At 41.8% G+C, this 27,974-nt stretch overlaps 1 protein-coding gene across 14 annotated transcripts in view; it reads right to left on the reverse strand.

Moving 5' to 3' along the window:
* Positions 1-27,974, reverse strand: part of LOC727000 (protein sprint) — a 149,812-nt gene that overhangs the window by 45,958 nt on the left and 75,880 nt on the right. For 3 of the 14 annotated variants that reach the window (XM_026442997.1, XM_026442995.1, XM_026442996.1), the window contains exon 1: positions 3,642-3,959. The exons of 8 other annotated variants lie outside the window; for them this stretch is intronic. In XM_026442997.1, coding sequence (XP_026298782.1) covers positions 3,642-3,706 — 65 coding nt within the window. In that variant the 5' untranslated portion in view covers positions 3,707-3,959. Of the gene's footprint in view, positions 1-1,488; positions 2,211-3,641; positions 3,960-18,527; positions 18,729-27,974 lie in introns of those variants that run through there. 3 more of the 14 variants (XM_026442998.1, XM_026443003.1, XM_026443000.1) reach the window with 3 other exon arrangements.

Below are 27,974 nucleotides of genomic sequence, written 5' to 3' on the forward strand. Positions count from 1 at the left end.
CGAGGAATCATAAATAAAGAAGACGTATCGGTAACGAAGACAAATCGTTCCGTATCTCGGCGCACGTTCATTCAACCTACGAAATCTCGAGACTCGAGACCCGTTTTGCCATTCAGTTTTTAAAATAAAACGGCGATTGAGAAACGAGACGAATTCGCGACGATTCGTCATCCGTGACGAGAGGGCTAGACGGGTTCCAGACTAGAGGAGGCTGATCGATCGTTTTTATTTTTATCTCTGTTTTATCCTCTTTCTTTTTTTTTTTTTTTTACCAAATATCCGCTTTCCATTTATTTTTCCAAAATTTCTCGTTGCTCGTTTGTTGTCCTTAATAGAAGTTTGCGCGTTTGTGTGGAGCAAAAGTGGATCTAGGTTGGACGATTATTTTTAGAAATTCCAACTAGGATGCGTGGCGAATCTATGAAATTTGCGAAACGGGTTGAAAGTGAGAGTCGGAGCGTATCTGACTTTTCTAAAAAAAAAAAGAAGAGGGAAAAATAAATAAAACGATTCATTCGCGCGATAATCGAAGAAAGAAAAATCGACTTGTCCAGAGAAAGTAATTCGATAAGCTACCTTCTCTCTCTCTCTTTTCAGATCTCGACCAGATCTCACGAACAGAGTTTCTCGTCACGTTTCTGATCTGTCTTGATCGCCGAGCAATCTCTTCGGTCGAAAGTTAATTTGCAACCGCGTTCTTTTTTTTCTTCTTTAAACGATTTATCAATAAAAACGTGAAAATACAAAGTAAGCGAGTATTATACAGGAGAATTCAAAAGCCAATTCAATCGGAAAGACGCTTCGATATACGAGTTTCCAGTTTGGAAAATATCGTTTTCCTTTTTCTCGATCGAGTGTTCTCACAATGGAATCCCATATATTCTTCCCGTATTTTCCATCGAGCGGAACGTGCCGATCGATGGAAATGCGCGAACGACTACACTTTTCCCTAGAACTGATTCATCCGATGGAGAACGAATTCGCCGCGAATGAAACCTTTAAACTACCTTCCAGTTTTATCGAGAAATTGTGCGCGAAAAAGAAAGAAAAATATATGATATAGGAAGAGAAAAAAGAAGAAGGGAGAAAATTTGCGCCACGTCATTGCCGGCGACGATGATGAGTCAAGTTGCAAGCATGTCACAACACGAGTATTTAGAAAAATATTAGAGATCCAATGTACGCCAATTAATTTTATCGCAATTTTATCTCCTTATTATTATTATTGTTATTGATATTATTATTATTATTAATAATGTTATCAATTATCTCTTCAATATTGATTCTATTGAAGGAGAAACAAAATTATTATACTATCGGCGCAAAATTAAACGATAACTCGTGACACCTATAACCTTATTATATCGAATTCGATTTAATATGCATATCTCTCAGAAATTCGTAATCCCTTCTGTTATCCGTTTCTTTTCTCTCTTCTTTTCTTTTCAACGTAATTTCGCATTTTTATCCAACGATTCGACGACTCACCTCCTTATTCTATTCAACAATCTCGTTAGCATAATTCATCAACAACTTGTCGAAACAAGCGACGATTCAACAATTCGCCACGAAGAACTTGCTTCATCTTCGGTTAATTGGTTTATTAGAGATGCGTATAATCTCAAACACGCGAGGATACACTTTCATAGTTTGCACAATTCCAACAACCCAATCCGATTCTTCGATTAAACTTTTTTTTATCAAACAATTTCCTCTCCAACTATGTTAACAACAACAACAATAACAATAACAGATACACGATAAAAATTCCCTTCTGCTTTTTTCCTCCACGGAATTATTCAGTTTGACAGAAGAAGGGATCAGAAACAGTTGCGCGGAAACCGAGAGGAGTCGAATCAACGAGGTATTCAGCTGAATGCAAAGTATTTCATCGCGCGAAAAACAGCGAGTAACGGAGTTTATTAGGCAGCGAGAATGTCGAATCAAATCGGCCACGAGCATTGATCCCGGAGGCTGGCGTGGAACTGCGGCCGCACCACCCACGACGACCACGTCCACGTCCACTGCCTCTACTTATCGTTATCACGCTGATAAGTGAAGTGACGCTCGCGACGTCATCGATCGCTGAAACAGGAGAGAGTTACAACAGCGGAATTTACAATCCTTGACCGTGTCGAAAGAAAAGTCTCAATTTTCGAAAGAAACGAAATCTCTCTCGAGTGGAAAAATCGCAAGCAAGAAGATGAGTGGTCAGAGAATTATTCCAAGATGGGACGAAGAATGGAGAAGACAGAGATCTCTTATCAATCGTGATGTACAGCACGTTCTTTCTAGATCGATAGAATTCGTCGATAAACGTGTTTGATAATTCTTCCTTCAAAATGATTCCAGAGTAGATTTAGCATACGTTTCTGTTCCATCGTTTTCGAGGAGGATTTTCATCGCATTTCCGGCAATCTCTTTATTCGCTCGTTTCGACGTTTCTCGATTCGCCAACATCAAACAAATGTCCGAGGAAACAAATGCGATATCGTTGGTTACGAAGATACGGTTGATAAATTCTAATATCTCTACTACACCGTCCATGTTTTCCCCCATCGGGTTCGATCTTGTTCCACGAGAAAGGAACGGATCGGTGAAAGATAGTCGAAAGTCGGACAGAGTCCAATTCCCGTCACGTTCGCTTTCAATCAAAATCAAAACGTTTCGAATCTCATTTCGCGATATCCGAACGGTTTCGTTTGATCGAAGAACGAGCTACCTTTGCACGATCCTCCTTCTGAGGCGTCCGATAAGGCATCCGTGACACACGCGTTAACAAGCGGTCTGTTATCGGAGCTGTGACAGTGTCACTAGCCGGAAGATTATCGCGCGATAAAGCCTGGTCGTGGAATCGAATAACTGAAATCGATACGTTTCTCAGCTCATCGATGTCGAAATCGATGTCCTCGAAATAATTCGAGCGAGTCGTTTTATGCGAATGAGCAATCTGTATCCGTGATTTCGTATCGTCGTAATATTTGCACAAAAATTACTCGTTGCAACGACGTGTGTATATATTTATTTTATACGTATACGATAAGTCTGTCATCGGCTGGTGAGAAGAGTAAAATAAAATCGATAAAGGGTTAAATATAAATTCCATTTAAAAATCTTAAAAAGTATACAACGTATATTGTAAAGATATGTTTCTTTTAAATTATTCAACGATTAATCAAAGATGATTAAATGGGTTTCACGTTAAATGGTATTCGCGTTATCGTTAATTGCTATTTTTGTCGTAAACGTAAGTCCGGGAAAATAGCGAAGGAAAAAGATTCACCGTATTCTTCCGAGCAATGGCGATAAGCGACGACGTGACACGGAAATCGTCGTCTTATCGACACGAAACGGTAGATAGGAACACGATGTCGCTTCTAATTATTTCCTTCGTCCGCGACTTTCTCCGTCCACGTATTCGATTTACCACTCGTTGGACGAATCGTCCGTAATAAAACGCGAATATATACGCACGATGCCAATTTCGTTGGATTCTCCCTCAAGGACACGAACGGAAACACCTCGAGAAGAGCAGAAGGCGCTCGAAAGGCGAAAAGTGGGATAAAAGAAATTTGATCTTTCTGGTGTCTCTACTGGTGTTTACGGTGAAACGACCGTAGACACTTTTCAGTCATCCTTACCAAGAACTCTGCTTGAGTACTCGATCACTCTTATCGACAGATTCGCGACGTTGTCGCGAGACCATTGCCTCCTCTCGATCGGCAATCACCGTAAAAGTGACGTCACTGGTGTCGCGCGATCATCCCTTTCTTTTCTTTTCTAATCTCCCTCTATCTCTCTCTCTCTCTCTCTCTCTCTCTCACCGATTCGCTTTTTCTCTCCTGAAAGATGGTCTTCGATCGATACCGCGCCGCGATAGACTTCTCCCGACTTTCACTTCCGATGTCCACCACCACGTGACCCACCACCACCACCACAGAACAGAACCGATCTCACGAAACGAAACGAAACGAAACTCACTGCACGACGCGAGTGGATAGTACGCACTTTTGGATATTGCTCGTTTTCTTCGCAAAACGGAGAGGAAAAAGGAAGCACACAAGCGCGACACACCGATGGACGGCGAGATACGCCGTGACGCCGGTTGGCGACGCACTAGTCGGCGGCGTCGCGACGACACGCACAAACGCGTACAGAGACGCAACTGTCGGTTCGTAGACACGAGACCGGTCTACTACCCACCAACCGGCTACACGCGAGCCGCGGTGGGGGAAGCTAGGGGAGACGCGCACGCGCATGCGCAACGGCCAACTGGTTCATTCTAACCTTGCCATCGGCATCGATACCGTCGTCGCTAGATCCGCCGAGCTCGACTCGGGACGGTGCCACAGTCGAAAAATCGACCACGACCACCGGAGAAAGTAATTGCCCGCTTGCTTTTTTTCGCCTTTTACGGCTCGTGAACCAGCCTTTTGCTACGAACAATCCTATTAGAGGTTATAGGTAGAAAAGAATGCTCGACCATTGTTCCGTCCAATTTTCGTTATTACCGAAAGGTAAATAAGAGAGATTCTATCATCTTCAGTCCTTAATTTTTTTCCATTTCGATATTCCTCTCGTCTTAATTATTATCTCGATGATCAATACGAACTCTAACGGATCTCGCTTCAATCTTCGTCAACATTCCAGCAACAATCGTATAAAGATAATTAACCGATCGAATCGGTTTAATCGTTCGACCCGTTTAAAAGAAACACGGTGTTCTGCGTCCGGGAAACCGGTCCATCCTCCGCAAGAACAGAACCGCCGATCGTGATCGACCGTTACGATCCATCGTGGCGTTAGATCGGTTCGCTCGTGCCGAGGTGTGGCCCCAAGAAACCACGGTGGTTGCGGTGTATCGGCTTATGTAACAGGTTTTACGCGGCCGTGGACGACCGCTGTAGTAAAGCGCGAGCTTCGGTGGCCGTGGATCGTTCCTTTTTCAATCGCACCTGAGGAACGCCAGGTTGCCGCGCAGTTGCGGTTTCGCCACCAAGGATCTGGAAATGATGGATAATGGCCAGGAAAAAGGACAACCGTTGTTTACCGGCTTCCGTTCCGTCTCTTTGCGGAGCAACAAAGAATAATCAACAATTTTGTTTACCAATCCCTGTAAATATTTATTATATACGAAATTTTGGGTCAATTCTTGGAATTTTTTTAACAATCCAAATTATTTTTGGATTCATTTTATACATTACTGTCCAAATATTAATATTGCATTCTGCTCAATTACTAATAGTATAAAAGACATAAATTCAGGATGATTGTTTAATTCATATAAATGGAGCATCATTTTACTTCTTAATTATATATATATTCATATTAGACGAAATATATTTTATTGTTCATATAAATTAAATAGAGTTTGAGATATTGGAATTATTATTCTTTTAATATCTACTGCATTTATAAGATATGTTTTACCTTGAGGACAAATATCATATTGAGAAGTTATTACTAATCTTTTATCAGCAATTCCTTACGTTGGTGATACAATTGTCTTATGAATTTGAAGAAAGGATTTTCAATTAATAATTTTACGTACTCGGCAATTTGGTAACAACAAAATATTTACACGAGTGGATATTTTCACAAGAATTTGACCTATTTATCGATTGTAACGATAAATAATAACCAAGTCGATTTTGATTAAAGAACGACTCTAAGAGAGACGGTTATCGATTGCAATTCTCCCCGGAAACGTTGAAAAGTTATTTATCCGGCGGCGGTGTCGACGCGAGATTATCTCGCCATATTTTCTCTTTAACGAACGCGCGTATATATATATATATATATATATATATATATATATATATACACAGTTTTCCAGCGTGTATAAAACGGACACGATCCACGGAAGTAAGCCGTTTCTCCACGGGAATCGCGATTGGAGCGCGGTTCCAGGCAATCGTTGACTCGCGTAATCGGACGCTCCGCCATATAACACTCGTGAAACTAAGGTGGACCTGCGCTCTAACCTGCGCTCTCCTCGTTTCTCGATCGAGGAAAGCGGGATCGAAAGAGAGGCACGAGTGAAAGTGGATACGATTCGAGGAAGCGTCGACGACAAAGTGAAATAGCGGAGACATTGAATTGAAAATATTTCTCTTCCATTTGCGATTCCATTTCTTCAATCGAACAATTGATATCGAATTTTGAAATGGAACCAAGCTTCCGGTTGTAAAGATTCGTTGATTGAAAAGGTTCTTTGAGATCTTTCGGCTGAATGATGAATAGAAATTAATATCGAAAGTACAAGCGTCAAACTGTCCGATATCGTATTTCACGATTCACCTTTCATAGCGAGAACAAATATCGTACAGTTTCTAAATCAATACTCGAATCCTCGTTAATCCTATTCGATATCTAATCAAACGGAATTAATCATTCTTCTGCATAATTTGCACGATAGAGGCGAAATCTGCGATTAACTCCCAATTCCCAAATCACGAATAGACGCATCGTCGAAATAATTAAACCATTAAAGTAACTTTAAACTTTATATCTCATGATATATACATATATTCTTACGAATTTTATCAATCCAACAAATGTTACTAAAATAATACTAATCCAACAATCTAAAGTTGTACATCTATTTCTTACCAATTTTTAAAGAAGATTGAAAATCCTGTGTAAATCTAAAGAGGGACAGAAAATAAATACTCGAAACATTGATTCCACGTGGATTTTTCAAGAATAGAAATAATTTAAAGCATTAAAGTAACTTTAAACTTTATATCTCGTGATATATACATATATTCTTACGATCTTTATCAATCCAACGAATGTTACTAAAATAACACTAATCCAACAATCTAAAGTTGTACATCTATTTCTTACCAATCTCTAAAGAGGATTGAAAATCCTGTGTAAATCTAAAGAGGGACAGAAAATAAATACTCGAAACATTGATTCCACATGGATTTTTCAAGAAAGATTTTATAGAAATAATTTAAACCATTAAAGTAACTTTAAACTTTATATCTCGTGATATGTACATATATTCTTACAATCTTTATCAACGAATGTTACTAACCTAAAATAACACTAATCCAACAATCTAAAGTTGTACATCTATTTCTTACCAATTTCTAAAGAAGATTGAAAATTCTGTGTAAATCTAAAGAGGGACAGAAAATAAATACTCGAAATATTGATTCCACGTGGATTTTTCAAGGATAGACGCATCGTCGAAATAATTTAAAGTAACTTTAAACTTTATATCTCGTGATATATATATATTCTTACGATCTTTATCAATCCAACGAATGTTACTAAAATAACACTAATCCAACAATCTAAAGTTGTACATCTATTTCTTACCAATTTCTAAAGAAGATTGAAAATTCTGTGTAAATCTAAAGAGGGACAGAAAATAAATACTCGAAACATTGATTCCACGTGGATTTTTCAAGGATAGACCTACACAGATCACCGGGAAGCGATCCTCTGGAAAAGGGAGCGCGATAGATTAAGCGAGTGGCTGTAAAAAAGACCGAGCAACGTTTGGAGAAAGCGGATGGAATTGGCGAGGAGGAGAGATTTGTGGCTGGGTGGTTTACCGCTATCGAGAGGAACAAGAAGAAGAAGAAGGAAAAGAAGAAGGAGAAGGAGATCCACCACGTTTCGCCCTGTTCGCGTGGAAAAAGCGGTCGCGACTTCAAAATACGAGAAGAAGAAGAAGAAGAAGAAAAATAGAGAGACTCGATCGGAGAAGAAGAAGAAGAAGAAACTTTGATCGTTTTCACGGAGAAAAAGTTTATTGTTCACGTGTCGTGAGCCGGTCGTAATGATCTCAGCCTATCAACACTTTATTCGTGTATTCGTTTCGAGCGCACGGAGTTCCGCGCGCGTCTCGAATCGATCGCGCGTCTCGAGCGACGGTTTAATGACTCCCGACGCGGGAAATGCGGAGAGGTTGAAAATGGAGAAAAGCGAATTTTGAAAAGTTGGACGCGTCACGAGCGATTAATCTCGAAAATTTCGAATAATCGAAGAGAAAATACACGTCCCTCCTCTTCGAGGACTATTCTCTCTCTCTTCGCTTGGAAAATCATGAAATAAGCTCCAGGTGCAGCAACCGCACATAATCTCGCTGGAAAACTTTCTTCCCTGTCTGCTTCGTATATCTCGTGGATTATGAAAGATACGGGAGAAACTCCAAAGTCGTATCTCTTCCCTTTCCAAGATCCGAGGACCAAGTTGAGAGAGAGTTTTTTCGATAAAAAAAAAAAAAAAGAAATACCTCGACATTTAAACATCTCCATCCGGTTTAAATTTTAAATTACAAAACACGTACAACTCTAATCTAATCAATTCTCTCTCCACGCTCCAAACTTCCCTCCTATAATAATAATAAAACTCCACTTTTGATTACCTACGAATCCCTCGCGAAACTTCTCCATCCATCCATCCCTGTTTCCTTAAAAAAAAAAAAAAGAAAAAGAAAAAACTGGACAAGAGTTAGCTTAGTCTCGTAAAGAGGAAAAGAAAAGGACCCTTCTTCTCGCCCGAGACTTTCTCTCTTCCCCCTCCTCTCCTTTTTTCCGCTCCAAGACGCGCTCGATTGTGCCCTCGAGGACGCGATCCAACGGCAAAGGGCGGCCGTTGAGTAATCACGCTGCACTCCTCCCCCTTCCCTTCGCGCGTGCCAGACGCCAAGATTCGAATACGCAAAACGCTCGGCCTCCCAGCTTTCTAAACAATTTGGAAAACGCGAGGCGAGACGCGACGCGACAATTGAAACGAGGCGACGACGTCACGATGAATTATACCGCCGTTGAGGAGAAGAGAGAGGGGAAGGAGGAGGGGGTGGTTTGAATGAAGCGCCACACAGGCGCGAATTGGGATTAATTCTTGGGGAATGAACGAACGAGCGACGCTCCGAGGATCGCTCCGGGTTAACGTTAATTGTCGCGCATAAAGCCGCGCCCGCTCTGTTTTGCCCCGTTTTCCTCACTCGATAGTCGACGTTGTTACTCTCGAGACGAACATGGCACAATCTTTTCGTTTCTTCCCCTCTCCAAGCACTTTTATCTTTGGGGCGGGGAGATTGTAAGTCAATTATCGCCCTTCCCCTCCTCTTTTTTCCATTTTTCTCTTCTTGCGTTTCGATGATAGATCGTTTTCTTTCCTTCGGTTGAAGATCTCAGAGGAAAATCTTTCGATTGTGTGAATGTATGCAAAAAAAAGCATAGATGGAAAAAATTATACACAGCAGCTCTTTAGACTTTACATCGAGTAAGATAAAGTAAAGGGCGTCTTCCATTCATCTTTTGTTTCGATGATAGATAGTTTTCTTTCCTTCAGTTAAAGATCTTATATCATTGGTTGAAAATCTTTCGATTGTGTGAATATATGTAAAAAAAAGCATACATGGAAAAAATTATACGCAACAGCTCTTTAGATTTTACATCGAATAAGATAAAGTAAAGGGCGTCTTCCATTCTTCTTCTGTTTCGATGATAAATAGTTTTCTTTCCTTTGATTAAAGATCTCAGAGGAAAATCTTTCGATTGCAAAATATATGTAAAAAAAAAGCATACATGGAAAAAATTATACGCAACAGCTCTTTAGATTTTACATCGAGTAAAGTGAAAGCCATCTTCCATTTTTCTCTTCTTCCGTTTCGATGATAAATAGTTTTTTTTCCTTTTTTTTTTAAAGATCTCAGAGGAAAATCTTTCGATTGCGGAATGTATGCAAAAAAAAAAACGAAAAAAATTATACAGCAGCTCTTTGGATTTTACATCGAGTAAGGTAAAGTAAAGAGCGTCTTTCATTTTTCTCTTCTTCCAATGATAGATCGTTTTCTTTCCTTCGGTTAAAGATCCCAGAGGAAAATCTTTCGATTGCGTGATTGCAGAATGTATGAAAAAAAAAATTATACGTAACAACTCTTTGGATTTTACATCGGGTAAAGTAAAGAATATCTTCCATTTTTCTCTTCTTCCGTTTCGATGATAAATAGTTTTCTTTCCTTCAGTTAAAGATCTCAGAGGAAAATCTTTCGATTGTGTGAATGAAAAAATTATACGCAGCAACTCTTTAGATTTTACATCGGGTAAAGTAAAAAGCGTCTTCCATTCTTCTTTTGTTTCGATAATAGATCGTTTTCTTTCCTTTGATTTCAGAGGAAAATCTTACGATTGTGTGAATGTAAAAAAAGCATACATGGAAAAAATTACACGCAGCAACTCTTTAGATTTTACATCGAAAAGAGCGTCTTCCATTCATCTTCTGTTTCGATGATAGATCGTTTTCTTTCCTTCGGTTAAAGATCTCGGAGGAAAATCTTTCGATTGTGTGAATGAAAAAATTATACGCAGCAACTCTTTGGATTTTACATCGAGTAAAGTAAAGAGCGTCTTCCATTTTTCTCTTCTTCCGTTTCGATGATAGATCGTTTTCTTTCCTTCGGTTAAAGATCTCAGAGGAAAATCTTTCGATTGCGTGATTGCGGAATGTATGAAAAACAAAATTATACGCAGCAGCTCTTTGGATTTTACATCGGGTAAAGTAAAGGGGAATATATATGTGTGTACGTATACGCATCGAGATAAAACGCGCGAGATGAATATTTTTGCATACGCGATACGAAGAATTTACATTATCCTCGTATAAATATACTGAAGTTGAATCGAGCAGGAGTTCTATTTTCTCGGTTTATCGAGCCGAAAGATTCTGATTTCGCGCAAAAGATTGGAAGCGAGGCGAAGAATAATAATACAGCGTCGCAATTTCCGTGGACGAATAAACGAAAAACTCGAGGGGGAGGGGAAGAAAAAAGAAAAAAAAGGAAAAAAGTAACGAACCAATTTGCACGTTGTAACGGTGCTAATAATTAGCGTACATTTCCTCCTCCTCTCTAACCTAACTTTTGTTGCTCTCGTTTCGATCTCTCGTTTCTTCTTCTCATTCTATCCTTTAATATTTCTCATTGGGCGAATATATGAATCGCCATTCATTTAATCGAAGGTTTAATCTATTTTCGAACGCGTTTCTCAGGAAATTACTGAAAAATTACTCGATCGTGGAAAATTTTCGACGACGAGAAAGAAGAGAAGGAAGAAGAAGAAGAAGAAGAAGAAGATTAAATCGCTGACACAATTTGAAGCGAGAGACGCAATAGGATCTCGAGGAGGATGATGATGGACGATGGCGCGTAATCGGAAGCCAATCCTCCTCCTCCTCCTCTTCCTCGGTCCAGTTTCTCTCCTCTCAAGGTGATAAATGCCAGCTCCATCGTCCCAGCCTGGCGACAATTGGCGACGACTCTTTCCATTTTCCATTGCTCTCACCTTCCCTCCTCGTCTCCTCTTTTATCCCTCATATCTCGACCTTCGTCTCCGTCAAATTCTCGAGCAGCAGACATCTAGGATGATATACCTAGGATGAAACAGAAGGGAAATCCCGTCACGCGCCATCTGCTCCCAGTCTTTCCTTCTTCTTTTCGATTACTCTTTCGATCCCGCGATTGCCAATCTTCTTCGAGGACGAAGAATCAGTCTGCTCGATTTCTTCCTCCCTCGATGCGACTCGTAATTAATATGTATTAGAAGTGCAAATAATTCTTTTCTTTTTCCAAATTTTATCGTGCATCCTTCTGGTTGCGAGCGTAAACGATATGAAAGGACGCGGAAACGGAATTAGCTGTTTCTTCTTACTTTTGGAAACGGGACAAAAGGCGAATCCTTGATAATAGAATCGAGTAATAGAATTGCCTTGGAAATATAGAGCGTAGAATTCGAAGGGACAAGGAATTCAAGTTCTTTTTTTTTCTAAAATTCGAGATTTTATTATATCATGTATCAAGATTCTTCTCGCTTTTGGAAATGGGACAGAAGACGAATCCTCGATAATAGAATCGTTGTCTTGGAAATATAGAGTGTAGAATTCGAAGGGACAAGGAATTCAAGTTCTTCTTTTTTTTTCTAAATTCAAGATTTTATTATATTATGTATCAAGATTCTTCTCGCTTTTGGAAACTGCACAGAAGGCGAATCCTCGATAATAGAATGGACTAATAGAATTGGGTTGGAAAGAACGTAGAATTCGAAGAGGTTCTTCCTCCTTTTTTTTTCCAAATTCTAGATTTTATTACTTATATTTTATCATGCATCAAGACTCTTCTCACTTTTGGAAATGGGACAGAAGGCGAATCCTCGATAATAGAATCGTTGCCTTGGTAATATAGAAGAACGTAAAATTCGAAGAGACAAGGGATTCAAATTCTTCTTTTTTTTCCAAATTCAAGATTTTATTACATCATGTATCAAGATTCTTCTCGCTTTTGAAAACAGAACAAAAGGCGAATCCTCGATAATAGAATTGTTGTTTTGGAAATATAGAGCGTAGAATTCAAAGGAACATAAGTTCTTTCCTCTTCTTTTTTCAAATTCAAGATTTTAATTAAATAAGTAAATCAGATACAATAGACACTTGTCTTACAATCTTTCCAATTCTTCTCGTCTGAGTAAGATTTTCGTCGAGCGATTCCTTCGATTCATTTCCTCGTGAAACTTTCTCGGTGCACCCGAACGATTCGTCGTCTTTCGAATTAAAAATTCCGGATTTAAATCTTTCCTACCACTTTTTTCGCATGAGATATTTTCGTTTGCTCAGTGGTGCGCACAAAGCATTTCGGTAACTTCGACACCTGATCTTCTGGAACGCAAAAAATGAGCAACGACTCAAATGACGCGCCATATCAAAGTTATCGCATCGCGACTCTTTCTAAAGACGAAAAAGCAGATCAGGCATCACGAACGACAAGTGATCCGGTCAAAAATTAAAATAGAAAAAAAGAGGAAGGAAGTTATTCACACTAAATAAATTTAACACGAAAACTGTCGCGTTACCCGTATCCGGGTGACGTTTATTTAACGAAGAATCTTCTAGATAATTGGAAAGATATTCCACAGGGATGCGATAAAACTGTCGAATTGTCATAAGTAATACAAAAATGGTTTATTAAAAAAAATGATCTAGAATTATTTAAAACTTTAAACCATTCTATACAAAGCTGAGGTTAGTTCTGAACAATTTAGATAAAAACTTGTCGCTATATATCTGCTATATACGATTCACTAAGGCGTAACTCTTCCATTTTTCCATTCTCGACATTGGAACGAATTAGAACAGAGATTTTAACAGTTACAACCGTTCGTTACTCGGCAAACATTCCAACTGTTCGCCACAATTGAGGACCTCAACAATGTGACGATGGAAACAAATGACGCGACAGATTATTAGCAATTATTGGCAGAGTACTCTTGATGCATGATTGAACGAGAGAGAGAGAGAGAAAGAGGGCAACTATCCTAATCTCGCTAAGTATAATATCCAGTTTAAGGGCACGATCTTCTTGAGAGACCCTCGTATCACCTGGCGCACGAAGATCCTTGGACGGTGGTGGTCCAGGTAGCGGCGCGGCGCGGCGCGGAATAATTTAATTAGCGAGCGTAGCGAGCGAAGTGGCAGGACTTATCCCGTGGGTTTAATAGCTGCCTCTTCCCCGTTCCCGACTCTTGCCTCCCGCGGGACCCACCTCTCCCCCTCCCCCTCCTCCTCCTCCTGTTCAAAACACGCGCTGGCAATTCCCCGCTGGCCGTACGAGATCCTGCGAAAGGCCGGGATCCCGAGTGTTGCTCGCCTCGTTTTAATGAATTAATTAAGCGTTATTTTGCTCAACTGCCCGACTCCTCTTCCCCCCTCCAACAAACGGTCTCCTTGCACGATCCGTCTTCACGAATCCAACATCTCGCAATAAAATTCTCGAATATTTCCTTTCGAATGGCCAAAAGAATTTCCTAGCAACAGAAATCGTCGAAAGGAAGAAGAAGAATAAGAGTCACTTGGTTAAAATCGGCCCTGTGAAAATTTCTTCTTCCTCGAAGGAGAGGAGGATCGCGTTTCTCGCCTTCTCGTTCGCTTTTTGCCTTGTTTCCGGAACGGAGGGAGAAGGGAAGGGAACTTTTATATATCGCCGCAAATTGCTCGAGGCCGGCCGTCCCTCCTCCCTGCCCCGGTCGATGGTTACTTTTTAATTAAAAGTTTCGGCTCGAAAGCCGTAGACGAGTCGCGGCCAAAGGGACAAATTGGATCGGGCTTCGCGAGAACACGTCGAGAATGGAGAACGAGCACGCGCGTGAAAGCATTTCTTTGTCACCTGCTCCTCTCTACGCGAACTTGGTAGATGAATTTTTCTCGCTTATCGACTTTCTGTTTCGAACGAAAGGCGAGCGAGCGAGGACAGATCGAATAAAATTATCGTGGTATAATATACAATGGGAATGAAGCAATCGCCGCCAGCACACCTCGGCGTGTTATATTTGTCATGCGACTATTATCCGTTGCGCTCGTTCATCGCATTCCAACCTCCTTATCGTTCGATTCAACTTTTATTCCTTACACCTCACGTATCAATGATTTCCAATCTATTCTTCCATCCTGGATTTTTGTCCATCTGGAACAATCGTTTCTTTCCAACGAATAATTTTTAGTTGGAAATAATCGATGGAGCGGATCGAAGGGGTACCTCGTCTCGAAGAATGAAAAAAGGAAAAATATTGGTCGGAGCGTGGTTTTCTGCGACCGGCCGTCGAGAAGGGGCCCCCGGTCTTCCTTTTACGACGTGACTCGGCTCGACGACACGCGGCCATTAGCATATTCTTCATTCTGCGCCCGACAGAAGCTCTCTCTCTCTCTCACTCACTCTCCCTCCCTTTCGAGTTTCTTGTCATCGGATTTCGAGAACAGAAACGTCCGGGTTCTTTGTGCGCTTCGCTCCCTGTACTTCGATCATTGTGGCCATTTTTGGAAAAGGAGCGGGGTACAAAGAGGTGGAGAGAAACGCGTGGGACAGTGGTGGGCAAAATTTAATAGTCCAAGTTACTTCGATAACTTATCGTGCGAATAATTGTCGAACGATTACGCGAAAAGTGGATTTGCTATAATGGCTGCGAACAAGTTATTATCGGATCGAAGTAACTTTATTTTTAAAATTTTTAATTTTTCAATGGATTAATGGCCAATTTTGAATCAAAATATCGATTTTGTATTATATGATATATTACGGTGGAAATAAAAATAGGCTTTTCCAAATTAACCAATCAGACCCGTGTTCCTTCATTCCACGAGATTTCTTTTCACTCAGTGGTGGATAAAATTTGAAGATTGAACTTACTAATTTATCGTAATTCGATGTAATAATAATCGCGAATAATTGTCGAACGGTTACGCGAAAAGTGGATTTGCTATAATGACTGCGAACAAGTTATTATCGGATCGAAGTAATTTTATTCGAAATTTTTAATTTTTCAATGGATTAATGGCCAACTCTGAATCGAAAGATCGATTTTTTGAATTATATGATATACCATGGTGGAAATAAAAATAGACGTTTCCAAATTAATCAATCAGATCCGCGTTCCTTTATTCCGCGAGACTTCTTTTCACTCAGTGGTGGATAAAATTTAACGATCGAATTTACTAATTTATCGTAATTCGACGAATAATTGTCAAACGGTCGATTATCGAACGAGTAATAATAACTTTACTCGAAATTCGCAACTATTTACTTTACTCAACGAGTTAACGCCCAATTCAGACGCGAGAGGATTTTCTCCACGAAATTTCCTTGCTCCTTCAAAACTTCATCCACTCCACGACGTTGCTATATAATTCCAGCCTCGAAAGTTCGAAGTCCGTGGCTCCGGGGATCGATACGCGCGGAGAGGAGGGGGAGGGAACGACAATGATCGTCGCAGCCATCCACGCGAGATTGGAAAGAACGCGATGCGCGAGGCAACTATGCCGAAGCAACAGGCCGATAATTGCGTACACGAAACCGCGAAGAACAGAGAGAAGAAGAAGGGTCGTTTGTCAGCGAGAAATAGAACGGTCGATTCGATCGAGCCGCCCTCTCGTTATTGTGCCGTCCCCACCCGTCGATCTTTCTCGCCCCGGCCCGTTTTTCGATCGCCTAATTAAACCGGGCTTCAGGCTTCGCCTTCCACTCGAGAGACCGATAAAGGCCTTGCACCAAAACGCGCGTTTTTTCTCTTTCCCTCCCCCCTCTGTTTGCGAGCCACGAGATCGATGGCCGCCGGATGTCCGACATCCGGGGACAATTTATATCGACGATAAATTTCTGCCCTCTTTTCATTAGTGGCCTCGCACGCCAGATTTACGCCTATCTCCCGCGCCGTTGTATTTCTCCGCACCTTTTCAATCGTGTAGTCAGTGAGCACTAACCCGTGGGAAGGATGGAAGAAGCTAGCGGAGAAATCCAAGTTTCGACTCGAATTACTTTTCAGCCCGTTGAATTGTTTTCGTTCGTGTTCATCAGCCGGATCGAAGGACCGAGAGACTCGACCTTCGCGTAGTTCACTGGTGGAAAGAAGCGTAGAGGGGCAAGAGGGATCCTTATCTCTGCTTCGAACGGTTTGTTGACGATTCTAATACGCGCTTCGCAACAGTGTCGGACGCTAAATCGTTGGAAAGAAGTAACCATGTTTAAATAAAGTTATTTCAAAATGCTCGAGTAATATTTATTCGTAGCTGTTACGATTGATCCGCTTTTCGTATAAGTACGGTCGTTTACAATTATTTTCAATTATTACGTTTGAATAAATTATTGAAGTATCGATTCACTATTAAATTTTGTTCATTACTGCTACGTAACTGTAGAAAAGATTTATAATTTGGATTTTGAAAATCGTAAAAATTATTTTCACTTATAGAGTTACGTTAAGGATAATCGTCTAAAATTGGAATATTTTCGAAACTATTTATATTTTTAGTACGTGTAGATTATTTATATATATATGTATACGATTATTATTACCTTAACTACTACAAAATTATAAAATTACAAAACATAATTAGCGTATTGATGAGAAATAAAAAACATTTTATATCGACGTGTTAGAATTCTTTGAATTCTATGCCTACGCCAATGGTATACGCCAATCGAGGTTTAAATCGTCGTTTTGGATCAGCGCACGTAACAAATATGACACAGAAACAAAAATGCCTGTAAAAATACTAATTTCCTTCCAAATTAACCAATCGGATTCGCATTTCTTCCGTGAAACTTCATTCCACCAGTCAGCCAAAGTTTAATAGTTGGATAAAATTATTTGAATAAATTATTTCGTTAATTTATCACTCGAAACGTAATAATAATTGCAAATAATGGCCGAGATTACGAAAAGCGGATTATAATAACTACTTAGTAAATATTATTCAAGCGTTTTAACAAATAATTACTTAAAATAACTTTATTCAAAATTTTTTAACTACTTTTTCAACGGATTAATGCCCAACCCTGTTTGCTAGCTCGATTCGTCCCGTTTTCCTCGATCCGTTCGCTTGTCTGCATTCCTGATCTTGGCTTTTTTTTAAAAACCAATTGATGGTTATTTCCATTCCTAGTTGAAATTGCGAGTAATTAGTTCGATAAGATACTCCGATAATTTATAGTTCAAAACGTAATAATAATTGCAAATAATGGCCGAGATTGCACGAAAACTACGAATAAATATTATTCGAGCATTTTAATAAATAACTACTTCAAGTATCTTTATTCGAAATTTTTCAACTAGTTATTTTTTCAATGCCCAACAACTCTGCTAACAGCGAACATTCTCGCATGGATATTTATAATTGTGCGATCTTTTTCAACCGGAAACTCGAACATTAAACATGGGAAAATACAACGAATTTTCTTCTCTCGCGATCGATAAAAAAGAGATGTGAAGGAGGGAGGGGAAGATTCGCGACGTAGTTTCAACGACGTCGCTTCGAGATTCCTCGCGCGCGCTTCGACTTATCATCGGTGAATTAAATTTCGATCCACTTCCATAACCGTGAACTCGCATCGCGACGTTTCATTCAATTTAAATTCTCGCTCGATCGAATTTTTTTTTCGCCGCTCCTACGTAAAGCGATCCCGCTCGACACTTCGACAATTCACGGTCTGCCATTGTGCGCATATGATTCATCGTATGTTTGGTATACGAAAGTGATAAAAATAACAACGGAGGAATAGGGATGGATTAATCGGAACGAAAATTACGCGACGAGACGTGTCGAGTGTTTGGAAAAAATATTTTTTAAGAGATATCGATGCAACTTTAGATTGATTTATCTATTTATGGAGAATATCCATGGAAATGCGAATTAAAAAGATACGCGGAATGTCTGGAAGTTTCTTTTTATCGAAATGGATCTTTGAGCGATTTATTTCTGAAATATTACGTTCTTATTCTTATAATGGATTTTCTCGAGCAAGAAACGACCAACGAGCTTCTCTCGTTCCTCACCCCGTTTAATTATTTCCCAAGATAGATACACCAAAGCTCCAATTATTCGGAAATTACATAGACGTAATTATTAATTGCCGTTATTTTGGATATCTATTTATTCGTTGTCACTATTTAATTATCGATGACGAGACTTTATAAAATATTTTCTTTATTAAAACTCGAGATACTCGTCGACATAGCACTCACCTGAGAATGTGCTGATTGGTGGACTGGAGCAATATGGTGGTGTACTTGGTGATGAGCATTTTTTCCTCGCCCTTTGAGAGATCTCGAAGAGAAGAGAGGGCCGAGCGTTGCGAGTGGAATCGTACTGATTCGATACGACGGTGTGGATACGTCGTGGACGATGACGAGGAAGAGAAAGAGGGGTTGAAACGCACTCGTTTCGCATAAATCGCGGCCTAGGAAAATCGAGCAAAGCGGTGGGGCGCGCGAATGCCAGGGAAATTCTTCCGGCTATATTTAACGGTTCCAGCAGGCGCAAAGCGATCCGGTCGCATCCTTCCTTCCCCTCCCCTCCTTTCCAGCGAAAAGCTTTGACGTCACTCGATCTTGGCTGTGGTCAGGCCGCCGATTTCGCGCGCCACCTCCGCACGATCGTCCTCGCTTGCTTTTTTTCGACGAGGCGTGGCCTCTTCGAGAAGGCCTCCACCAACTTGCCGTCGATTCCAATCGTACTCTCTCGATTAATCTCCTTATTTTCCTCTCTTCGACTCTCGTCCGTTCCACTATTGTATAAATTTTTCGTGGAAAAATGCGATCACACGATAAATTTATGCAGACGATTAATGCAGACACGGTCGATGATTCACGTTACACACCTTCGTCTCGATTCGAATATGGTTACGATGAGATTGTATTTCTGGAAATTTTATTCCATCACAAGTTTCAATCTTGCATCAGAAGGACGAGCAGTTGAAGATTCGACGAATTATCCTTTCGTTCATCAGTCCATGTATCCTGTTTTTCTCGGTGAGAAGGCGCGACATCGAAGATCTCCGATCGAACTCCGCTCAATCTCTTTACCCTTGATACGAAAAATTAATTCTCTCGAGCGGAGAAATCTGGTTCCAGAGGAGGAAACGCGGCACGCACGCACACACGCGCGCGCACGCACAGCTGCCGCGAGAAAGAAGGGACGAGAAGCGAAACGCTCGAAGGCTGCGCTCTCGTTGCTCTTGGAGGAGCCGGCGAACGAGCCCCAAGGTTTTGCACAGCGTTTACCCGGCTGACAGATAGCGGCAGGTGCAACGATCGCGAGGCTTCGTTCCAGGGAATCGTGGCGCCGCGTGGCGTTTCGATTCTATTCTTGCTAGAGTGGCTCGCTAGAATGTCGTGTTCGCGTCCTCCTCGTCGACGCGTTGGTCAGCGATCCTCCTTTTCCAATTCTACCAGACTTGCCTCCCCCTTTTTACTCTCTAACTATCTCTCTCTCTCTCTCTCTCTCGCTTCTTTCGAATCGAGCCTTCGCACGGCGAGGATCTCGAGGAATCGGTGAACGTCCCCGCCCGACCTTGTCAGTCTGGAGGGGACCGAGAGTCGATTATTCTTTATCGAGACGTTCGTTCAACGTCTCGTTCGATTTCGTGGAAATCGAATCGTGGATATTTTTAACGCCGTTCGAGAGAGATCGCGACTTTGCGAGATTCGAAAACGTGACTTTGGGGAATAAGGGAGGCTGATTTTAATCTCAAAGATCGATCGAGGCGAATTTCTAAGAAATCATTAGAGTTTTTCTTCGTCGAAGCTTCGAACAAATGATTCCGTTTGGGATTCAGAAGGTTCGAGTCGTCGAGAATCGCTTATCTCGATTACACATATAAACGATTTAGCAGAAGCGATAGAATGTCTCCTTCGTTTCCTTCGTAAAAATCGAGGGCCGTGGAAAATCCTGGAGAGTGGAAATTATCGAGAGTCGAAGAGGAGCATCGTTCACTGGACACAAGGTCACTGTCGTAAAGATTCTTATTCGATAAATTTCGATCACCCGCGCACGGTCCACCGAGCGCGCGAATCGTGGAAAAAGAAAAGTGCGGAGCAGTACGTTGGAGAATCGTGGAAAAAGAAATGCGGGAAGGAGAGGCACTCGCGCGTCACCGACACTGGCAGGTGGCAGCAAACCGCTCTAAGTGGCATCGACAGGAGCGTAGTCGATGCCAGTCCTCGTCTGCCAGCTCGGTCGGAAGTGATCCGTTCAATAAGCGTCGCTCTGTGCCTCGTTTAATCGGTGTCAACGAAGGACAGGCCAACGATAAACAGTCTCGCTCTGCTCGTCGGTCGTTACATCGATGACGTCGCTTCTAGAAACTCCTCCTCGAGTTTCTATCCTCCTCCCCGCTTCCTCTCCCCCCTGCTTATCCCCACCGACTCGTGGCACGGAATCCAGCCTATATCTCGACCCTTTCCATCTCAATCTCGAGTTATATCTCGTATTTTCACAGTTGGATCGATTCTTGGTCGATCATCGTTCGATGGAATGGCGACGACGAATGGCGAGGACCGGTTGCAAAGCGGATCGAGCGGCCCCGCCGTTCATGTTTCGCGAGAGACGCTCACTGTTCGCTTCGCTTCGCGTCCCTTCGCCATCCATCGATTTCGTGCTCGATCGATCACGACTTTTCCAAACTTTCCGCTCGACTCGGATCCGCTCGACTCGGGGATCGTTTTCCATTCGACATTGTCGCGGGGAAACGAACCTTTATCGCTGTCCAGACACTGTCCACCAGCCCAAGATGTTTATAATTAGACGTTGCACGCGCACGCACACATATACACACATATATATATATATATACGCACACAACACACGTACACGTACGCGCGGAAATTATTCTCCTATTCTCGTCAAATCACGGGCCACGCGTCATTGTCGCGAGAGGCAAAACGCCCGTTCGAGACACTTTCTCCTCTCCTCTCTGGATCCTCGGCCGGCTCCTCGGAACGGCCAGAAAATTCTCCTTTCACATTTTCGCACCTTCTACCTCCGCCATGGATCCGAGGTGGTGGTAGTAGCGGTATCGATCCGCGTTATCCAAGGATCCACCGAACAAAGAATCTCTCTCTCTCTCTCTCTCTTTCTCTCCCTCTCTCTCTATCTCCGTCTCCGTCTCTCTCCCCTTGGAAACAGTCGATCGAGAGACACGAGAAAGGAAGGAAGGAAGGAAGGCGAAACGGATCACGATTCGCGGGTCTAAAGCGTTGGAAAAAGACGTGGGATCGATTCGCGTTCTCCAGGACCTCGGTTTCTCGCGAATTATTTATAGACTCGGCGGACAAAGAGGTTCCCCGAGCGTGCAGCCCGGCTGCCGGTCGCGAATGGACTGGCTGTGCACGTTTGTTAAACACTATAGTCGCGGCTGAATCGCGCGGACTCTAGGTTGCACAGGCGCCTATAGGTAGTAGTAGTAGTCCCGACCGGATCGTCCTGTGCTCTCGCCGACTTTTCGAGCGCGCCGCCCGACTCTCCGCGTCGCGACCGGGGCCACGTGTGCAAGGGGACTCTGCACTCGCGTCGAGAGTGCGCACACCGGCACGTAGGCACGCGGGACGCCTACGAAAGGGTGGGGGCAGGTGGGGAGAAGGAGGAGGATCATCATTTCGACCACGGTTCCTTCTTTCTTTCGTCCGTCACGTTCGAGCGTAAAACCCGTGGAAATTCTCCACGTCTCGCGCATTCTCCTTCTGTCTTCAAAGATTCTCTTCAAAATCGCGATTGGTTTATTATTAATAACATTCATCCAGAATATGGAAAGAAAGAAAGGAAGAGGATCATTTCGATCACGGTTCCTTCTTTCTTCGTCCATCACGTTCGTAAAAGCCGTGGAAATTCTCTTATTCTCCAAAGATTCCTTTCAAAATCGCGATTGGTTTTTAGGTTAAGTAATAACGTTCATCCAGAATATGGAAAGGAGAATATGGAAAGGAGAAGGAAGAGGATTATTTCGATCACGGTTCTTCATTCTTCATTCTTCGTTCGAACAAAGATGTGGAAATTCTCTTATTCTCCAAAGATTTTTTTCAAAATCGCGATTGGTTTTTAGGTTAAGTAAGCCATAATGTTCATCCAGAATATGGAAAGGAGAAGGAAGAGGATCATTTCGATCATAGTTCCTCGTTTTTCGTTCTTCGTTCGAATAAAGGTGTGAAAATTCTCCACGTCTCGCGTCTTCTCCTTCTCTCTTCGAAGATTCCTTTCAAAATCGCGATTGGTTTTTAGGTTAAATAATAACGTTCATCCAGAATATGGAAAGGAGAAGGAAGAGGATTATTTCGATCACGGTTCTTCATTCTTCGTTCTTCGTTCGAACAAAGATGTGAAAATTCTCCACGTTTCATGCATTCTCCTTCTCTCTTCAAAGATTCCTTTCAAAATCGCGATTGGTTTTTAGGTTAAGTAATAACGTTCATCCAGAATATGGAATGGAGAAGGAAGAGGATCGTTTCAACCATAATTTCTTCTTTCTTTGTCCATCACGTTCGTAAAAGCCGTGGAAATTCTCTTATTCTCTACGTTTTGCCATCTCTCTTCAAAGATTCTTTTCAAAATTGGCGATTGGTTTTTAGGTTAAGTAAGCCATAACGTTCATCCAGAATATGGAAAGGAGAAGGAAAAGGATCACAGTTGCTTCTTTCTTCATCCATCACGTTCGAGCATAAAAGTTGTGGAAATTCTCTTATTCTCCAAAGATTCTTTTCAAAATCGCGATTGATTTTTAGGTTAAGTAATAACGTTCATCCAAAATATGGAAAGGAGGAGGAAGAGGATCATTTCGATCACGGTTCCTTCTTTCTTCGTCCATCACGTTCGAGCATAAAAGTTGTGGAAATTCTCTTATTCTCCAAAGATTCTTTTCAAAATCGTGATTGGTTTTTAGGTTAAGTAAACCATAACGTTCATCCAGAATATAGAAAGGAGAAGAAGGAGGATCATTTCGATCATGGTTCTTCGTTCGAACAAAGGCGTGAAAATTCTCCATGCGCGAATTTCGATCTCTCTTCAAAGATTCTTTTCAAAATCGCGATTGATTTTTAGGTTAAGTAATAACGTTCATCCAGAATATAGAATGGAGAAGGAAGAGAATCATTTTAACCACAGTTCTTCTTTCTTCGTCCATCACGTTCGTAAAAGCTGTGGAAATTCTCTTATTCTCTATGTTTCTCCATCTCTCTTCAAAGATTCTTTTCAAAATCGCGATTGGTTTTTAGGTTAAGCCATAACGTTCATCCAGAATATGGAAAGGAGAAAGAAAGGGATCATTTCGACCAAAATTCTCCTTGCGCGAATTTCGATCTCGCTTCAAAGATTTCTTTCAAAATCGCGAGATACCGCGATTGGTTTTTAGGTTAATTAAGCCCCGATGTTCGTTCGAAAGGTAGAAAGGAGTATATCATCATTTCGATCACTGTTCCTTTTTCGAACGTGAAAGGCATAAGAATTTTATTATTCCTTTCGTACCCGCGAATCTCGATCTTGGAATACTCTTTTCATAATCGCTAGATAGGTTAATTAAAACCGCGCACGACGTTTATCCACAGGCGAAGAACGTTCCTCGAAGCAAAAAAAAAAAAAAAAAAAAAAAGTTAATTTCAACCGGTTAATCTAACGATTATTCAAATTACGCGAGGAGAAAACTCGACCGATACAACAAATTGCGCCAATCTCTTAACCGTGTGCCTCGATCGCTCTGATTTTTCACGCAGGAATCGAAGGAAACGAGAAGAAAAATAATCGCGAACTCGATTAGACTCTCTCTCTCTCTCTCTCTCTCTCTCTCTCTCTCTCTCTCTCTCTCTCTCTCTCTCTCTCTCTCTCTCTCTCTCTCTCTCTCTCTCTCTCTCTCTCTCCACTGGATTCGAAGCAAACCCAATCGCACGCGTTTACGGTATCCGTTAATTAAGAACAATTCGCGAGTTAGAACGTTCGAGAGGAACGAGTTGGCTTGATCTTGTTGAAATTCCAGTCGCGCGAGACGAGGTATATACGTAATGCGCGTAATTTATCGCGAGCCTCTTACCCGAGTCGATTTCAATTTCTCGTTATTAAGACGCGATTGCGCGCAAAGCGGTGAGATCATCGAAGCTGCTAACCTTTTTTTTCAATTTCCATTATTCCGGACTAATAACCACCGATATACATATATATTAAAAAAGATCGTATCGTCATTGGCGAGAGTTTGTTCGAGAATCCATGGATGGTATGGAGAAGAGATTTGAAAAGATTTATCGTTTCGTGGACCGTTCGTCGACCATCGAACCGGAAGTTATCCTCTCACGCGTGTCGCCAACGGCAACAAACGGCCGATGCAACGAGCAGATTCGGCTATGCGCGTAATTCCATCGTTTCGTCCTTGCGTCGTCTATTAAATAACGCTGTGTGGATCCCAGCTTTTCCAAAATCTCTCGATCCACGCGAGATCGACGATATCGCCGCGTTAATTGAACGCGCCTCTCTCGAATTCTCTGCATTTTCTCGATCGCGTTTTTGTAAAACGAATTTTATTCTCCCTTTTTAATCAAGTAAAGTGAAAGTTAAAGGGATTCGTAGATTATTATACATACGATGGGACGACGCATCATTTTCCCGGGGAACGAACGCAAAGTGGTCGATGCAAGGTTTTAAAATGGCCGATGTAAATTATGATAATAGGGTACTTAGGATGCGTATATCGACGTCTGGTTTGTTCGAGTGTCGGCTCACAAGTGTTCTCCTCTCCCTCGCATGCAGAGGTGTCGCGCTACGCACGAATGAGAATAGATAACTCGTAAAACAGACTTTAAACACCGTCGCCTGCCGAATATTTTATCCCTCTCTTCGGATACACATACACATCTCACGTTTTTTCCAACCCTCTATCCTTTCGTTCTTTCCTTCTTATCCGTATAATTTTTCCCACCCGCTTTTTCGCTTCACTTGCGAGTTTCAGCGAACACGGCGTGTTCTCCACTCGTCTCGTAACAAAGCGGCTCCTTCACTGGCCGACCTCTCGCAACAGAGATCATTTTTCCTACGTCGCGTCTCTATTAATATCTCTATTAACCTACTTTTCATCTGTAAATCGTAATCGCCCCAGTAGTGCGTCCCAGCAGCGTTTCCAAACTTTGGGGGGAAAGAAGAGAGCAACGGATTATATGCAATAATCAGAAATTTCCAAATATTCTCGTATCGAAAAACAACTCTCATTGTATGCTACATGTTACATTTTCTCGCGTTTAATTCGCTCTCAACACGATTAACATTTCGTTTAATCCTCTCGTTGCGAAAAGATTCGTGGAATATTTAAAGCGAAAAATAATAATAATATTGGATTGGCAACTAAGTAATTGCGGATTTTTTTTAGAAAATCAAAGACAATTTTTTCATGAAACTAAATAACTTTATTCTGTAATGTGTTGCCCATTTTGATCAATGACCTTTTGCCATCTTTCAGGCAGCATCATAATCCCACGTTCATAAAACTTTGGTGGTTTTTATTAGCAAAAAACCGAATCAGGTACGATTCGATATCATCATCGTTATTGAAATTTTTACCATTCCAGGAGTTTTGTAAAGATCGAAACAAAAAGTAATCGGATGGTACAAGGTCAGGACTATATGGTGGATGTGGCAAAACATCCCAACCAAGTTCCAATAATTTTTGCCGAGTGACCAAAGATGCGTGTGGCCTTGCATCCTCATGATGGAATACAACACCTTTTCGATTTGTCAATTCGGGCCGCTTTTCTTCAACCGCATCGTTTAATTTCGTTAGTTGTTCGATGTAGACGACAGAATTGATCGTTCGGTTGGGTGGTAAGAGTTCAAAATAGACAATTCCTTCGTAATCCCACCAAACTGATAACAAAACCTTCTTTCGACGAATACCAGCTTTTGATGTTGTTCGAGCTGGTTCACGTGGCCTGCTCCACCATCTTTTCCGCTTGATATTGTTGTAAACAACCCATTTTTCATCGCCAGTTATCGGTCGTTTTAAAAATGGATCATTTTCATTACGTTTCTTTAGCAAATCGCAGCTGTTAATGCGTCGCGTTAAATGCTTTTCTTTCGGTTCGTGAGGAACCCATGTATCGAGTTTTCGAACATAGCCAAGTTGTTTTAAGCGGTTTTCAATGCATGTACGCGATACACGAAACTTCTTTGCAATCTCACGAGTTGTACTATGACGATTCGAATCGATTATTGCTTTGATTAGGTCGTCATCAACTTGAATTGAAATCCGCAATTATTTAGTTGCCAGCCCAATAACAATAGTTATCCTTCGAACGTAAAACGATTGGAAAAAACTGAATCGAACCCCCGAAAACGTTTGCAAATTTTACCTCAGCTCGAGGGCGTCCCCTCGAAAAGATGTTGAAACGAGACGCAACTATATATAGATATACAGACGCGTTGGTTTGTCGGAAGGTAAGCGAGAAACGGAAAGTCTTTCCATTCGATTGTTTCCCTCTCGACAACCTCTCTCGGCGCACAGCCGTATATAGGAGGAACAGGATCCGGGAGAAAAATGAACAGAGGACGAGGAGCAGCAGGAGGAGGAGGGGAAGGAAGGGGAGATGGAAGACGCGAGACCTTCGCGAGAAACCGGCAGCCGTTCCCCGAGTTTTGCCGTCGGCCAGTTGAAGGTCGAGCGTAAAAACTGCTCGGCCAGTTGGCCGGTTTCCACAAATAGCCGTCCTACTGTGCCTTCTTTGTTCGCTAATCGTCCCGAGAAACCGATTAGACCCCGTTGTGTACATTACCCCTCTTCTTCCTCCCTCCCTCCTTTTACACTCCTCCTCCTCCTGTTCGCGCGATTTCTTTAAAATAAAGACACCGTCCCTCTCTCACCTTCACTATCATCTAGACGATTTAATCGAAGAAGGATAGTATTCAGTAGTTCGTTCAACCCCTTCGAAATCCTTCGAGTTTCCTCCCTCTCTAATTTCCATCCACATCCCTATTTTTTTCAGAATTCCGCGACAAGCGGTTTAATGCCTACCTCTTTTTTTCTTTATTTCGAGGGCCGAAAACTCCTCCTCTCCTCTGTTTCTCATCGTCGCGAGGGAAGGGATTCTCTGGTCGGCGCGCAATGAGTACTCACACGGCCCATCCAATTTATGGAGGGTGAATGGAACGTCGCAGGTCGGGGGTCGTGCGAATCACGACCAGATTAATCGATCGAGATCACTCGGAGATAATTACACAGCTCTTTGCGAGGAATTTGCATGTACGAAGAGAGAAGAGCTCGATCAACTCGAAGTAGAAGACTTTTCCTCGAAGGATCGACGAAGAAGAAACGCCTCGTTGTTCGCCGAAATCGAAGCGGATAGAAAGATTCGAATCAATGGCTATCCTCGAGACTAATTTTATCCGAATCTAATAAGAGTTTAAACATTCTTATCCATTATCCATGTGGATAATGGAGATGTTTCGAGGAGAAAAAGTCCCAAGATTCGACTCCCTATTAGCCTCCGTATCTGATCGTTCTTTCGTCGATTCCTGAAACGGCTCGTTCCTAAGCGGAAGAAGACGGACGATTAATTTTACGAGCGATGCAAAGAGGCCGCCGATATTTATCTTCTCTTATCGTCCCCGTAAGAGACATCTTCGATTCCTTTAATCGCCGCAAAAACGAACAACTTCTCCTTTCCCTTCCA

This window comes from Apis mellifera, linkage group LG9, assembly GCF_003254395.2.
Source record: "Apis mellifera strain DH4 linkage group LG9, Amel_HAv3.1, whole genome shotgun sequence".
NCBI classification, from domain to species: domain Eukaryota; kingdom Metazoa; phylum Arthropoda; class Insecta; order Hymenoptera; family Apidae; genus Apis; species Apis mellifera.